The sequence below is a fragment of the Hyperoodon ampullatus genome (assembly GCF_949752795.1).
Source record: "Hyperoodon ampullatus genome assembly, chromosome: 18".
Taxonomy (NCBI): Eukaryota; Metazoa; Chordata; class Mammalia; order Artiodactyla; family Ziphiidae; genus Hyperoodon; species Hyperoodon ampullatus.
The window spans coordinates 44,786,681-44,804,222 of NC_136931.1; the positions used below are offsets into that span (position 1 = coordinate 44,786,681).

General features: G+C 42.1%; 2 protein-coding genes across 2 annotated transcripts in view; both read left to right on the forward strand.

The window, feature by feature from the left end:
* Positions 1-1,049: 1,049 nt before the first annotated feature.
* NUDT19 (nudix hydrolase 19) lies at positions 1,050-7,837 on the forward strand. The gene is made up of 3 exons (XM_079723360.1): positions 1,050-1,775; positions 5,683-5,890; positions 6,779-7,837. The coding sequence occupies exons 1-3, from the start codon at positions 1,062-1,064 to the stop codon at positions 6,982-6,984; spliced, it is 1,128 nt and encodes a 375-aa protein (XP_079579486.1). The 5' UTR covers positions 1,050-1,061; the 3' UTR covers positions 6,985-7,837.
* An 8,257-nt stretch (positions 7,838-16,094) lies between these two features.
* TDRD12 (tudor domain containing 12) overlaps positions 16,095-17,542 on the forward strand; it is a gene marked incomplete at both ends in the record, with an annotated part of 82,317 nt that continues 80,869 nt past the window's right edge. Inside the window, 1 exon segment of the mRNA XM_079724064.1 lies at positions 16,095-16,118. Coding sequence (XP_079580190.1) covers positions 16,095-16,118 — 24 coding nt within the window.

A 17,542-nucleotide genomic window follows, 5' to 3' on the forward strand; every position in this document is an offset into this window, starting at 1 on the left:
GTTTTTCTAAACATGTGGTCTTGTTTCCTGTTTCTGGGATGCGGTCAGTACACAGGGATCTGCATCTTTAGAAAACGATGCCAACAAAAATCAACCTAAATACTGCTGTTGCCCTCTCTGGATTCTCCCCCAGGGAATATCCCACATTAAAATGATAGTATGAAAATGAGGCTCAACAATAGTCTATATGCTCATCCGGACACATAACAAATGCGTGATACAATAGCAAGATATAATAGCAATTGTGGAGAAACCGTTGGTAACTAATAAGGAGCTATAAAAGAGAAGACTGCTTTAACAGGCTCTTTCTAAAGGCAGAGCAGAGCGAAATTTCCCTCTAGGCTTGGATTAAAATTCTCCCATGAAAGTGGAAATTATCCAGTGACCTAAGATGCTTAAGGTGGTCCCAGGTGCCCTGACAATAAAAGGTGTCCAGATCACAAGATAGGAGCTTGTCTGGGGATTCAAGGAGGACCTTTCACACTCAGACTGTGCTGTGTGAAATTTGTAATTTGGTATCTGGTTCATGCATCAGTTTCACATTGCTGGGGTTCATGTGAGCCTGCAAAGCTCAGACACCTAGCCCTTGGACGCACCCCCCACCCCACCCCCCGCCAAAGAAAACAAACCCTCTTTGTTTAATCGAGAAAGTCCTAGTTCTCAGGTTTTGGTCGGGTAGGTGTCACCAGGCCTAGGTTTGCATCGCACTTTTACCTCGACAGGTCATTGTGCGATCATAAGCATTCCTGCTCTTGGTCCAAATGTCCTGAGTGAGGGTGTTGAGGCCCTCCTAGCAAGCGGCTGTGACAGCCCTTGCCCCGCGAGAGTGACCTGGCTGGGAACAAGGGCACTCGAGGCGGAGCTTCATCGCGCTGGCACAAGCCTGCTTCTCCCCCTTACAGGCAGGCGCGTGTGAGGCCAAACAGCCCGGGTTCACCGACCGCCCAGCGCGCACCTTGCCGGGAGTTCACCCAGCGAGACGCCGGCCTCCGTCCTCAAGCCCGGGAAAAACTCCAGCCGCACCAGAAGCTGAGCCCGGAAGCCGCGCGCCGCCACACGCCATGAGCGGCCCCCTGCGGCCGGGCCCAAGCAGTTGGCGGCGGGCGGCCACCGTGGTGCTGGCTGCGGGCTGGACGCTCCCGGTCACCGCCGCCCCGTCGCGGCCCCCGCCGCCCGCCGAGGGCTTCCGGCTGCTGCTGCTGCTACGCTCCGCGCGCCAAGGCTTCTTGCCCGGGGCGCACGTCTTCCCGGGTGGGGTGCTGGACGCGGCAGACCGCTCGGCCGACTGGCTGCGCCTCTTCGCGCCGCACCACCAGCCGCCCCGCTTCGGTCTGGGTCCGGCGCCGCCCAGACGCGCCACCTTCCCGGTGCTGCCAGATGCCAGGCCCGGAGCCGCCGACGGGGACGAGGCGACGCTGCCGGATGACGTTGCCTTCCGCATCTGCGCCATCCGCGAGGCCTTCGAGGAGGCTGGTGTGCTGCTGCTGCGGCCCAGGGGCCCCGGGCCCGCGGCGCCCGAGCCGGGCCGCGCCCTCGCGCCGCCGCCGGCCCTGGCCGACTGGCGCGCCCGCGTCCGCCGAGACCCGCAGCACTTCCTGCGCCTGTGCGCTCACCTAGACTGCACTCCCGACATCTGGGCGCTGCACGACTGGAGCGCCTGGCTCACGCCTTTCACGCAGCGCCGTGGCCGCCGCTTCGAGACCACCTTCTTTCTGTGCTGCCTGTCCGAGCCGCCGCCGGTCTTCCCCGACTTGGTGGAGGTGGTGGACTGCCAGGTAGGCGTCCTCCCGGCGCGGAGTGGGGACCCATGGGAGCTTGGGAATGAGGACCCCACCCCCGGCCGGCGGCCCAGGCCCACCCGGAACCTCCAGATAGGCCGGGCCCAGAGAAGCTAATTCGCTTGCTCAGGGACATACAGCCAGTACGCGACTGAGGGGGCATGGGACCCAGGGGTTCCGGCCCCCGGCCAGCAGGCCAAAGCCATGACCTTGGTGAACTGCTTTCTACTTTCCCCGGCTTCACAGCCCCAGGGCCTCGACGATGTCTCCCCACGCGGTTTCTCCAGCGGGAGGCCAGCGGAGACGCTAGGAGCTCTGCTAGCGCTGATCAGGTGCCAGGCCCCTTCCTAAGTAAGCACTTGCCATGCATTAACTCATTTCAACCCCCAGCAGTTTGTTTCCTCATAGTTAAGTCTTTTAAAATTTATTTGAGACTGTTTCATTTGAGACTTGTTTTATGGCCACGAATATGGTCTACCTTGGTGAATGATCCCTCTGCACCTAAAAAGAATGTGTATTCTGCTGTATTTGATGGAGTGTTTGTAGAACTGTCAGGTTAAGTTCGTTGATAGTGTCCTCAGGTCTTCCATATCATTTACCTGTCGCATCAAGTACTGAGAGAGGAATGCTGAAATCTTCAAAGAATAATTGTGGATTTGTCTTTTTCTCTTTTCAGTTCCATCAGGTTTTGCTTCGTGTATTCTGAAGCTCCCTTGTAAGGTGCTGCATAGGACTATTCAAGCTTGATGGATTGAGCCTTTGATTATGATGAAATCTCCTTCTTTATCCCTGGCAATGTTCCTTATTCTGAAATCTGAAGTTTACCATCTGATACTAATACAGCCGCTCAGACTTTCATTTGATTAGCAATAGCATAATATATCTTTTTCCATTCTTTACTTTTAATCTGTGTCTTTATATTTAAAGTGTGTTTCCTGTAGGCAGCATATAGTCTTACTTTTTTATCCAATATGACAGTTTCTGCCTTTCAACTGGAGTGTTTCGATCATTTGTATTCAGTGTTATTCTCAATAAGGTTAACTTCAAATCTACCATCTTGCTGTTTTTTAATCTGTCCCCTCTATTCTTTGAACTGTTTTTCTTCTTTTCCTGACTTCTTTTGGATTAATTGAGTACTTTTAGGACTCTGTTTTAGCTCCATTATTGACTTATTAACTATACTTCTTTGTGATTGCTTTAGGGTTTGCAATATACATCTCTCATTTCATGTGTAGTATTAGAACCTTAAAATAATATACTTCCATTTCTCCCCTCCTGTCATTTATGCTTTTGTTGTCATACATTTGACTTTTATTTCTATTATAAACTCTATAATACACTCTGATTATTTTTGCTTTAAATAGTCAATCTGTTAAAGACTGTGAAAATGAGGGGGAAATGTCTTTTATGTTTACCTGCATATGTACCATTCTTAGCACTCTGCATTACTTTGTGTGGATTTAATCTACATCTGGTATCTTTCTGCCTAAAGAACTTCCTCTAATATGTCATGTATTTCAGATCTTCTAAATTTGTTTAGAATGAATGAATCTAAATTCATTCTAAGCAATGAGTCTTCTAAATTTTGTTTGTCTGAAAATACGTTATTTTGCTTTTGGTTTTTGAAAGATATCTTGGCTGGGTATAGAATTCTTTGTAGGTTAACAGTTTGGGTTTTTTTCTTCTCTCTCTCAGTACTTAAAAATGTTGCTTCATTATTTTCTGGTTTGCATAATCTTCTGTTGAGAAGTCTGCTTTTTTTTTCTAACAGTTTTATTGACATATAATTGACATACAGCACTGTGTAAGTTTAAGGTGACAGCATAATGATTTGACTTACATATCCCATGACATAATTACCACAGTAAGTTTAGTGAACATCCATCATCTCATAGAAAAGTTTGCTTTTAACTCTCTGTTCCTCTGTACATAATGTGTGTTTGTGTTTTTGGTGTGTGTGGCTACTTTAAATATTTCCTCTTAATTATTGGTGTTCAGTAATTTGATTATGATGTGCGTGGTTTTCTTTTTGTTTTATTATTTAATTATTTGTTTCTTCAAATATTTTTCACCTCCCTCTGTTTTCTGGGACTCCATGTGTGTTGGACTACTTGATAATGTTCCACAGGTCCCTGATGCCTTGTTCATTTTTTTTCAATCTTTTTTCCTCTCTGCTTTATTTTGAATAGGTTTATTGCTATGTTTTCAAATTTCTCCCTTTTCTTTCTTTTTTTAAAAAATAAATTTATTTATTTTATTTATTTATTTTTGGCTGTGTTGAGTCTTTGTTGCTGCGCACAGGCTTCTCTAGTTGTGGCGAGCGGGGGCTACTCTTTGATGCGGTGCGCGGGCTTCTCATTGCAGTGGTTCTCAACATGGGATGATTTACCCATCCCACCCTCAGGTGCATTTAGCAATATCAGGAGACATTCTTGGTTGTCACAACTCAGGGACTTCTACTGGCTTCTACTGGGTACAGCCCAGGGATGCTGCTGAATATCCTTCCACAAAGAATTATCTGGCTTAAAGTGTCAGAACTGCCGAAGTTCAGAAACTGAGGGGCAACAGTGGAATTTAGAGCCAGTGCCACCCCACCCCACCACCGCCCTGTGAGTTTGAAGCCCAGGTTTTTTAGTTAGAGGATCTTCCTACGTTTTCTCATCTGTAAAATGAGAGTATGCAGGGTTATCCTAAGGATTGGAAATATTTTATGTAAAGCATTTTTGCTCAAAATACTTCTACTAGTAACTAGTAAAACTAGTGTTTTACTAGTGACAAGTAACCAATAAACAATAAGTTATTTAAGTTATTTTAGCCTATGGTCTAGACCAACCTGAACAGGTTGAATTAAGTGAGTTAATGCCTATTGTTTAACCGTTTATCTTCATTGTTACCACTGAACTCACATGATACCTTAGAGATTGGGTGGTCCTTTGAGGCCAGAGCTTTGTTTTTCAAAATGTAGCCTTGGCCAACTTCAGAAGAATCTAGGGTGCTTATTAAACATAGATTGCTGGGCCCCATAGATTGAAGATTTAACAAGTTTCTCAGGTTTATCATACAAGCTTGTAAACTTATAGTTATTCAAGGCAGTCAATCTCAACTCCCTGGTTTTGGGTGTGAGAATCAGTTTCCCCAGTGTAAGGAGATATTTAGTAAACCAGTTAAAGAAAGACCTTTTGGGGTTATTTCGTATTATTGAATCAGCTCTTTTTATCTAAATGTGTATGGAAGGAAGGCTTGGGAAAGTGGGCAGGTCACAGCAGTGAGGCCACTTAAGTGAAATGGGTAAGTGCTATCTGGTTGATACCGTGCAGTTATTACACTCCTGGGCAAATAGACTGAGTCACATCTCTTGACCTTCCTGAAAGCTTCTCTTGCTCCGGCCTCTTTACCTTCCTTGTAACACATGGCACATATCATGCTACATTTTGTTTGCTGAAGGCCCTATTAGGGCCTGAGAGATCTTTGTCTCATCCACCACCACATCCTCAGTGCCTAGCCAAGGCGCCCATTTATGGGAGGAATGAACGGGCACTAAATTCTCAATCTGCTGTCATGAGTTTATACTTCAGAGTCTTCCTTTAGGAGTGACCAGAACCACCTTGCCTTCTTAGCATCTCCTGCCTTTTATGCTGAACAACGCTCCCAGGTCAACCCTTTGTGATCTATCCTGGTTTATTTACTAGTTCTCAGGATCAATGTCCCAATAATCAACCTCTGAAGGGGATCAACCCAGCTTTCTTCACCAAATCTTTTCATGTTGTCTCAGAGGAATCTAGCAAGACACATTAATGAATTACTTTTACATTTTCAATTAGCTCTTAGGTACTGATCTAAGGATCTCGAGTCTTGCGTTGTCTATAGGATAAACTTCAGGAAGCCTTACCTTTGTCTTCCGCAGTGGTCATCTCCGTCAGAGGCAACTGAAAGCTTCATATCAAAGGAAATTTGGCTTGCGCCTCCACAGTTCTATGAATTAAGAAGACTAGAACACTTTGCCTCTCTCTCTGACTTGCACAAATTTTGTTTGGATCGTGAATTAGAAGGGGTGGAAAGATGGCTGCCGATCACATTATTAACTGCTGATGGAACAATCCAGCTTCTACCAGGTAAATCAGTGAGTTATCAGTGTTTTCGTTAGTATTCATATTTAATGCTCTGGGCCGTATGGCAGTATTATCTCACACAGAGACATGAATTACAGTCTCTGTTTTACACACTACAGAGGTACTAATTAAATAAGATCAAGGTCTGTAAGATATTCATAGTATTTATTATAACCAGAAATTCTGGACACATTACTTTATATACACTTATGTAAATATATTTCCTGGACACTGACAAAGTTCTTTCTCGTACATTAGCTCACTTTTTTACATTTTAATTTTAAATTATGCAAACTTTAAATTGTACTTATTTGATCGAAAGAGAGTTTGTTGGTGGTCAATTGTTGTTGGGCAAGTACAGGATAGAGGTTTTATAGCCGCTTACAGTGGAGTTTTGTGGCCTTTCTCACTTACGGCTGCTTATCTCACTTCTCAGAATTGTGAAAATATTTGTTATTCATCCTACAGTGGGACAGCTTAGCAGTTTTGATGTGTAAATAATAATTTCTGTAATTTAACCTTAAAATGGTTAAAGCAGCCCACATTGAAACACCAAAAATGTATGGATATCAAGGCCAACATTAACATTGAATGGGATAAAGAGAGTCATGAATTAGTGTAAAAAATTATAGTTCAGGATGTGAAAATACTAGTCATAAATATTTATGTACCCAAAGAAAATTCTTGGCTGGAAAATGGAGAACTGGGGAGGGTAGGGGGGTATTAAAAACACAAGAAATAAATTGAGGTAAGCACAAAAAATTAGGATTTTTTAACAACTATCTCAGTTCCAAACACTTGAAATAGATAAAAATAAACACTGATTTATATATCACAAATATATTGGAATGTTTTATAAAATAACACTAAAATTAAAATATTATTTTTCAGGAGATGAGATGTACTTAGAAGATTCAAACTTTCTAGAAAATTTTATGTCCACTGAAAAAAAGAATGAAGAAATCATGAAAGAAGGCAAGAAATTTCACCGAGTAGTGATGTACAATCGCCATGATTATAACATCTACGTGACAGTTCAGTCAAAGTATAAACATGTTTACCCTAAGAACTATGTAGTGAGTAAGAGCCGTCTGTAGAGAACGGCTTCTTTGTAAGCTGGCCTCCTTGAAGTTGTCCTGATGAAAAATGAGGGTTGACTAGACGTGCCTGGAACTTAAGGAACTTTGTGCCTGTAAGTTCTAGTACGGTCTTTCAAGTGTATTACGGAGCTCTCTTATTTTATTCTTTAAACCTTACAGTATCACACAAGTATAAAGTATTAATGATCTTGTTACCAAAACGAGAAAAAAATTTTCACGAGGGTTTCCACTTCTGTATTGTTTTGTTATCAGAAGTTTAAATAAGATGTTCTACTGTATTGTCTTTTAACTGTATTAGCACTCTGCCTGATGTGCTGGGAGATTGATCCATGAATTCCTTAGACTTTCTGCTGGAATTAATTTAAGGGTGTATGATTAGATACATGGTGAACGGTAGACTGAGGTGACCTTCAAGTGACAGTGTCATTATTTTCTTATGACTTTAGCTTGATGATTAAGAGATAATTATGTTTAAAACAAATGGCGTGAGTTATTAGGTTTACCAAATTGGAAATTCGTTTAGTGACTGTTGTAAAGAAATATGAAGCCATAACAAAAGCCATAATTATTTTTACCTTGGAGGGCTAGTTAACAGAATACAGAGAGGTTAGAGGGATGTAGAACTATTCATCATTTAATGGTACTTACTAATGGTGTTTGTTTTCAGTGTTTTTAATATGGGTAATTTTTTCACCTCCTCTTAAGAGGAATAATGTTTATTGATTAAAGATGGGAAATGGTTTAGACGCCAGTTCATTTTAGATCTTTGACTATATTATGCATTGTACATTGAATTTCATTTTTCATGAAATGTTCTGGTTTTCCTACCTATAAAATAGAGCTATTGATAATTAAAGTTTATGTGTATTATTTAGTCCTACTTAGAGGAATACATCTAGATCAGTGGTTCTCAATCCGGGCACTTTTGCCCTTCAGGGGCATTGGGCAGTGTCTGGATAAATTTGGGTTGTCACAACTGACAGTGCAATACTTCTACCATCTAGTGGCGATACAGTTTAATATCCTGCAATGCACAGGACAGCCACCCACAGTGAAGAATTATCTGGCCAAGTTTGAGAACTCTGATCTAGAGGAAAATCTATTGTCTTTGGTAAATGGTTTCAACATGTAAATTTTGAGAGCCACAGATAGAATTAGCATTCAGTCTGGCTTCTGAATCTATAGAAGTCCTCCTTACTCACTTTTGGCCTTGGGCATGCTATTCTTTCATTCTCACAGAAAACAGAATGTTATAATTGGAAGAACACCATGATTTTGCTGATGAGAAAACTGAGAAACAGATTCACACAGCTAGTTAGTGCCACAGCCAAGAGTAGAACCTGATTCTTTTTCTAGCAAGTGGCATCTGTTGCCTGTCACTAAAAGCAGAGGTCTGAATATGTCTGCCCATCGCATCTTGGTATTACAGTTGCCAAGGAAACCACAACGCAGCCAAGCATTGGATGAAACAATGCTTTCCTCACATAAAGAGGCAGAGCAAGATCAGCTTTTGAATGACCTCCGTAAGAATCCAAAACTGGGCTGGCATCAGGCTAATATGTTCTTGTCCTCACAGTTCTTTGTTAGTATAAAACAAGAGTGCCCTATAACATGGGAAATATAATAAGGACTTGAATGTAAGGGGACTTCTCTCCTGGGGGATGATTTGTGGGGGAAGCCCTCATATATGGGCATATGTAGGTCACATTCTTTAAAAAGGAAATTGCTTGCCTTCCACTTTCTCTTTTCTCTTCTCACTGGCTGGAAATGGTGGCAACTGGAGCAGCTACCTTGGACCCAGAGGCAGAAGACATGTTAAAGCATAACTGCCTGCCACTTGGATTGCTCACCTCTTGCTTGTTATGTGAAAATGAAAATACATTTCTATTTTATATAAACCACGATATTTTAGGATCTCTTTGTTAAAACAGTTTAGCTTGTTCCCTAATCTATACTTTTCCCTCCTAAGCAGGTTCCCTCAGCATAGCCTTCCCTGTATCAGAAGGGAAATTAAGTTACCAGTTACTTAAGCTAAAAATCTGAGTCATTCATGATTCCTCCCTTTCCATCATTCCAGTATCCAGGTGACTAGCAAGTCCTATTGATCTATTAAACACAATTATCTTGAAACTCCCATCTGCCCACCTCTGCACTGCTATCGCCTTAGTCTAAACCATAGTTGTTTCTTAGCCAACTGTAACAGCTTCAGAGCCAGTCTCTTCATTTTCATTCTTCCCCCTCACAATGCATTCCTCCTGAAAAAGTGAACTTGACATGGAAACTTAAGTCATGTCCTGTCAGTGCCCTCATTAAAGCCCTTCCATGGCTTTTCCTGACACTTAAACACTAGATTTGTGGTCTACAAGGCCCCACCTTTCTCTCTGATGTCATCATACACCCCTCTCCCTCTATAATCCCATCAGAAGGGTCTTCTTTCTCTTTCTTGACTGCTCAAAGTTCTTTCCCACCTCAGAACCTTTGCACATACTGTTGCCTTGAGACAAACCTGGATCTCTGAACTGTTTTTGTTCTTGGGTCTCCTTGTTACTGTAGCTTCAGAAAAACAGACATTAAGAACAGAGGTTGGGCATCTAATATGTGGATTATTGGCATGTCTAAATAAAAATTCCAGAACAAATAAATAGAAGAAAAGCATTATTTAGAGAACAAAGTTTTCTTGAGCTGAAGGAAAATATTGATCTTCAGATAAAAAGGTCCTGCTATGGTCAAACCAAAAATAAGAAAAATTGTTCAATACCTGGATGACATTTTGAATTTCAAAGACAGAGAATGCATAGATTTTCAGGGAGAAAAAGAAAAGATTACTCACAAAGGCACAAAATCTTCTTAGTGTGTATCACACAGTAACATGATAAACTGGACAGCATATATAATATTCTGAGGGGAAAAGGACGTGTGTGGTCAGTAATTTTATATCAACCATGTGTGAAAGTCACAGAAATAGTCCTCGTTTATATATGGGCTCTGAAGATTCCAGAGCTCTGAAAAATTTGATTTGATTGAAATACTATAGATAATTAAAATTTTGATTATTGGAAATAAAAACTTTTGAAGTAGAAATGCATGGTAGAAGTCCTAATGGTGAGTGTGGAAATAAAATACAGGAAGTAAGTATGAATAGTTAAATATGGCTAAAAAACACTGCAAATATTAAAAATAATTCAAATTTTAATGTATTTTGTAAAAAAAAAAAAAGTAACTTTCTTATAAAAATAATTTGGTTCAATAATCCCAGATTATGTTATCATTAACAGGAAGTGGCTATGGGAGGAATAAAAAAAAAACATGAAAGGAGGGAATCAATGACTGCAGGTTTGTGATAATACCTGTTCAAGTGTTTTGAAATGCAAAAGTGGCTATTAGAATTTAAAACAGAATGGTCACTTTTCAAATCAGTCAAAAGCAAAGCACAACAACCCCTAATGTAGAAGATAGAAAATATGAAAATGGCAACAAAACAAAAGCTTAGAATAAGACGGTTCAGGTAGGAACAAATATCAACCATGCTGATGCATGAAAATGGGTTAAATTTATTGAATGATAAAGAATCTTAGATTAAATGTTTTTAAACCTAGTTATTTAGAGGAACTTGAAAAAGAAGAATAAACCAAGCCCAAAGTTAGCAGAAGGAAGGAAATAATAATAGAAACTTGAGCAAAAATAAATGATACAGAGATAGGAAAACAATAGAAAAGGCTAACAAAACTAAGAGTTGATTCTATGAAAAGATAAAATTGACAAACCATTAGCTAGACTAACCAAGAAAAAAAGAGGATGCAAATCAATAAAACTATAAATGAAAAAGGAGACATTACAACTGATACCACAGAAATAGGATCATAAGAAACTACAATGAACACAGTATGCCAACAAACTGTGCAACCTAGAAGACATGGGTAAATTCCTGGAAACATAGAACCTACCAAAACTTCATCAGTAAGAAATAGAAGATCTGAACAGGTCAATAATGAGTAAGGAGATTGAATCAGTAATTTAAAAACAAAACAAAACAAAACAAAAAAACAAACCTCCCCAAAAAGAAAGACCCAGGACCACATGGCTTCACTGGTGAATTTTACCAAACATTTAAAGAAGAATTAATGCCAATCCTCAAACTCTTCCAAAATTTGAAGAGGAGGGAACACTCCCAAACTCACAAGGCCAGAATTACCCTGGTACCAAAGGACACTACAAGAAAAAAAACTACACGCCAATATCCCTGATGAATACAGATGCAAAAATTCTAAAGAAAATGCTAGCAAACTGAATTCAGCAGCACATTAAAAGGATCATACACCGTCATCAAGTGGGATTCATCCCTGGAATGCAAGGATGGTTCAACATGCAAATCAATAAGTGTTCTACATCACATTAATAAAATGAAAGATAAAAATCATATGAGCAACTCAATAGATGTGGAAAAAGTATTTGACAAAATTCAATATCCATTCATGATAAAAAACAAAAAATTAGTTATAGAAGGACCTCAACATAATAAAAGCCATAGATGACAAGCCCACAGCCAGCATTGTGATCAGTGGTGAAGGGCTGGAAGCTTTTCCTCTAGTATCAGCAATAAGACAAGGATGTCCACTCTCACCATTCCTATTCAACATAGTACTAGAAGAAATCAGGCAAGAAAAAGAAGTAAAAGGCATTAGAATTGGAAAGGAAGAAGTAAAATTGTCTATTTGCAGAACACATGATTTTATATATTGAAAATCCTAAAAACTCCACTGAAAAACTGTTAGGTCTAATCAACTAATTCAGTAAAGTTGCAGAATACAAAATCAACATACAAAGATCATTAGCTTTTCTATACACTAACAACAAATTATCTGAAAAAGAAACAAAGAAGACAATCCCATTTACAATAGCATCAAAAACAATGAAATACTTAGGACTAAATTTAATTAAGGAGGTGAAAGATCTCTATCCTGAAAACTGTAAACCATTGATGAAGAAAAGTGAAGACACAAACAATTGGAAAGATATCCCACATTCATGGACTGGAAGAATTAATATTGTTAAAATGTCCCTACTACCCAAAAGCTTCAGTCAATCGCTATCAAGATTCAAATGGCCTTTTTTTTTAAAAGCAGAAATAGAAAAAAAATTCTAAAATTTATATAGAACTACAAAAGACCCTGAATAGCCAAAGCAATCCTAAGAAAGAAGAACAAAGCTGGAGGCATCACACTTCCTGACTTCCTGACTTCAAACGATATTACAAAGCTATCAGAACAGCGTAGTACTGGCATGAGAACAGACACATAGACCAACAGAATAGAATTGAGAGCCCAGAGAATGAAACTAGACCCCTATCCTATTACCACTCACAAAAATCACTCAAAATGGATTAAAGACTTAAATGTAAGACCTGAAACCACAAAAATAGAGGAAAAAGTTTGTTGACATGGGCCTTGTCAATAATTTTTTGAATATGACACCTAAAGCACAAGCAACAAAATTAAAAATAAACAAATGGGGCTACATCAAACTAAAAAGCTCCTGCATAGCAAAATAAATGATCAACAAAGTGAAAGGGCAACCAAATGAATGGGAGAAACTATTTGCAAACCATACATCTGATAAGGGGGTTAATATCCAAAATATATAAGCAACTCATACTAGTTAATATCAAAAATGCAATCCAATTAAAAAATGGACAAAGGGCCTGAATAGGTACTTTTCCAAAGAAGGTATTCAGATGGCCAACAGGTACATGATAAGGTGGTCAACATCACTAGTTATTAGGAAAATGCAAATCAAAACCACAGTGAGATACCAGTAGCTCATACCTGTTGGAACGGTTATCATCAAAAAGACAAGAGATAAGTGTTGGCAAAGATGTGGAGAAAAGGGAACACCTGTGCATTGTTGGTGGGAATGTAAATTGGTACAGCCACTATAGAAAACAGTAAGGAGGTTCCTCAAAAACTTAAAAATAGAACTATCATATGATACCCATTTCTGGGTATATATCTGAGAGAAATTCTGAAGAGATATCAGCACCCCAATGTTCTGTGAAGCACCATTTACGATAGCCAGGACATGAAAACAACCTAAGTGTCCATCAACAAATGAACGGATAAAGATATACATATTTATCTATCTACCTATTTATCTATATATATGAATGTGATGGTATACTATTCAGTCATAAAAAGAAGGAAATCCTGGCATTTGAGACAACATGGATGGACCTTGAGGACCTTATACTATGTAAAATAAGGCAGACAGTGAAAGACGAATACTGTATTATCTTACTTATATGTGGAGTCCAAAAAACAACCTCCTAGAAACAGAAATCAGATTTGTGGTTGCCAGAGGTAGGGGTAGGCGTGAGGGAATTGTGGAGGTGGTCAGAAGTACAATCTTCAAGTTATTAGATAAATAAGGTCTAGGAATGTAATGTACATGATGAGAATAGTTAACAATACTGTATTATGTATTTGAAAGTTGCTAAAAGAGTAGATGGTAACAGTTCTTATCACAGGGGAAAAAATTTTGTAACTGATGGATGGATGGTGGTGATGGATGTTAACTAAACTTACTGTGGTAATCATTTCACAATATATACATATATCAAACCATTATGTTGTACACTTTAAACTTATACAATATTATATGTCAATTATATCTCAAAACTGGAAAAAATTAAATCTAATTATAAGTTGTTTAAAAACAATACTGCACGAGGGCTAAAAATAAAAAGAGGGGAACACAAGCAAGAAGAGCTTAGAGAGTACTAATCAGATGAGATGGAATTCATCATAGGAACCAATAAATAAAAGTTAATTTTAGTTTGATATATACAGTTAAAAATGAAGATACGAGAATCTTGCAGTGAGTAACACAATATTAAGCTATGGAAAAAATACATTAGAAACAAGCATAATCTGACAGATGTATAATATTAGTGGGAACCATGACAAATGCCTCCCCTGATGCACAGAACAAGTCCATAAAAGATAACTGAGGCGTCTGGGAAAGACCCTGGACAGGCATCAGGCTTCTGCTTTTGGGTTGAATGACATAACTGCAAAAGTTCATTCCATCTCAACTGATGCAAAATAAATACAACTTTAAAAGTTCTTTTAGGGCTTCCCTCGTGGTGAGGTGGTTAAGAATCCGCCTGCCAATGCAGGGTACACGGGTTTGAGCCCTGGTCCGGGAAGATCCCACATGCCGTGGAGCAACTAAGCCTGTGCACCACACCTGCTGAGCCTGCGCTCTAGAGCCCGTGAGCCGCAACTACTCAGCCCGCGTGCCACAACTAGTGAAGCCTGTGCGCCTAGAGCCGGTGCTCCGCAACAAGAGAAGCCACCGCAATGAGAAGCATGCCCACCACAATGAAGAATACCCCCGCTCGCCGCAACTAGAGAAAGCCTGTGCGCAGCAACGAAGACCCAACGCAGCCAAAAATAAATAAAATTTTTAAAAAATCAGCTGACAAAATGATGAAGCCAGCTCTGGGGCCAAACTTGTTTTTTATTCCTTTTTTATAAAAAGGAGAATATTTTAAAATGGGGCAAGTGTAGGCTGCCTTTGAGAATTGATGACTTCAGGGTAAGATCGTTTGAACTACATTTGGTGGGGGAGGATCTGGGAGGGAGGGGAGCAAAGAGTGTCCTCCTGGTGCCCATTTTTCAGAACTATGTCAGTACTGGAAAACTTAGATCAGCTGCTACCGATACCTCTCACCCTACCATGAGCACACTGACAGGAGAGACTGGTCTGAGCATGACGGCAGGTCCTGCTATCTCAGACTCCCCCTCTTGCCATTCCTAATGCCTTGTCTTCTCTCCTTTTCTCCCTTCTCTTGGGGGTGGGGAGCAAAAAAATATAAGAACAGATCACTCTCCACTAAGCCCTTTGCAGAATGAGAATATCATTCCTGTGATGGGAGAGACCTATCATCACCCCCATGGTGCCTGCAAGAACCAGTCTGCTCATGACAGCTTTTGGTTGCTTGCTGTGCCATGAGCGCCATGCAGTGAGTTCCCATTTCAACAATCTTGACTCTTCAGCTCAGTGTGATATATAAATATTTTCATTTTATGTGAGTCATGCTGTGAAAAGTTTGGGAAACACCATATTGTAGCATGGTACCTAGTCAAAGGAAAAAAGTGTTAACCCCATACAAAGAACGGGGAGAGGGCTGGAACTTCCCTGGAGGTCCAGGGGTTAAGATTGTGTGCTACCACTGCAGGGGCCAAGGGTTCATTCCTTGTGGAGGAACTAAGATCCCGCATGCCCTGAAGTGCGGCCAAAAAGTAAAAAATAAAGAAAAACACAACTTTAAGAAAGAAAAAAACGTGGGAGAGGGCTGTACTCTGCATCTTCTTTGGGGCTTGGGAACTGTCTCTGAGACCTCGTGTTTAAATCCGACCTGGTAATTTCCCTTTTTTTTTTTGTCAAGGTCTGGAGCTTTCAGGTGATCTGGGCCGGGTGACTGCGGGGGCGAGGCCTGGTTAGCCCCATTCAGTAACACGTGAACTTCATGTACTTTGCGTTGCGCTTTCCTTCAGATTGGCAGCACATTTTTGCTGCTTGGGGCTTTAAGCACACGTTTACTTGACCTCGGGAACTCAAACTTACATTTAAAACTGAAGGCTACAGGTGAGTGCTCGCGAGGACCCAGGGAGCGCGCCACGTGACGCCCCGCGCAGCTCCGCCCCCCGTCCGCTCCCAAGCGCTGTGAGCAGGGCGGGGCCGGTTGTGCGGACGGTTGGCGCACCTCGCAGTTTCTGGAATCCTCCGGGCGTGCGCTGGCTGTGGGCGGGCGCCGGGGGGCGGGGCGAGAGCCCCAGTGCGCCCTCGCCTGTGTCCAAGTTGGAGGACGGCGCGTCGCCTGCGGTTCGCTGAGGTGCGGGGCCGGAGCTGGGTGCGCGGGCTCCGCGGCGCTGAGCTGGAGAGGAGGCGTGCCTCCGCGGAGGCCGGCACTACAGGAGACTCTGTTTTCGCCCCCAAAAGTTCATCTCGAGGGAGTAGCAACGGGGAGACCAGGAGCCGGGCGCGGCCGGTACGCTGTGCGTGCTTCCCGGGCCAGTCTGCCGGGTGGCCTGCGAGGCTGGGGGAAGATGCTCCAGGTCCTGGTGCTGAAGGTGAGCGAGCGCGAAGCCCTGAGCCCGGCCGTTCACCCGCTCCCCGAGCAGGGTCCGCCCCGGCTGGGGACCCGCGGGAAGGGGTGCCGGATGAGATCCGGGACGCTTAATTTCAGAGAAACAACGGGAAATTTTCGTTCAAGGCTGCCCCATTCAGTATTTGGGACATACTTAGAGTAAAAAATCATTCGTTGTTTCTCCGAAATTCGGATTGAACTAGGTGTCCTGTATCTAGAACCTCAGGGGGAGGGACGGACTCTGACCTTTTCTCCCGGTCCCGGTTCGGCGCTGGATGAGGCCCCCCTCGTGCCCTCGGTCCTTTGACCTATTACTCTCCCCCGACGCCCCCGACGCGAGTCCTCTCCGGCCGGTCCCCACCTGCATTGGACAGGGGCGTGGGTGACCTGTATCTCTCCTCCGAACACACGCCCGTCCCGGCTGCACTCGTGGGGACCCCTGCCCCCTCGCGCCCCAGGACTCTGGCGGCCACCCCCTCCCCACGCGGGCTCCTCGGGACTCGAGTCTCTGGAGTCGTGGGGGGCGCAGCGGGGGTTCGCCCCAGAGCGACCCGAACTGCAGCTTCACCTTTGAGTGAGGTGCGTGCTCTTTAAAGATGCTGGAGACCGGGAAAGCATATGGTGTGTTGACGGTGTGTACTTGCAGGAAGGAGTTTACAAACCAGAGCAAAGGGGTGGGTATTGGGAAAAGGAAATATAAAGAACTTTTTGGAAAAGATCATACTTCAGTGGGCAGAGGAGAGGCATGATGGCATTTAAAAAAAAAATCAACTTTCCTGTTCCTGTTTTATGTAGTTTATACCAACAGAGATTCACAAGCGTTTGAAGCAGCTGATTCTTACAGAGGATTTGCTCTGAGACTTTTAGGGTTTTGAGATGTAACTGGCAAGCTCCTCTCCACCACCTTCCCTAAATAGTCTGATTTCTCCTTTAGAAAGACAGGGCTCTTCCAAGGGGTACGGATGCTGCCATGTGCAAATCCATTGGGGCAGAACTTTGGAAGGAGTTGCTGGACTCTCACTGCCTCTAACTTGGGAACCCCTCTTTTCTCAGTTGGACCCAAGAACCCTTTTCTCTACCCCCTCAGCTCTGGTCTGGCCCCACTGCCAGTTCTTACCCTGCTCACACTCAGAGCAAATTTTCTATCCAATAGAGGAGTATTTCCTCAAGTGAGGTACCATTACCAGCTGTAGTTTTCCAGATTAATTTAGCTTTTACATGGATAAATTTTTCCCCCAAGTTTTTACCAACAGATGAATGGATAAGCAAAACGTAGTATATACATACAATGGAATATTATTCAGCCTTAAAAAGGAAGGAAATTCTGATATATGCTACAACATGGATGAATCTTGAAAACATCATGTTAAGTGAAATAAACCAATTACAAAAGGACAAACACTGCAT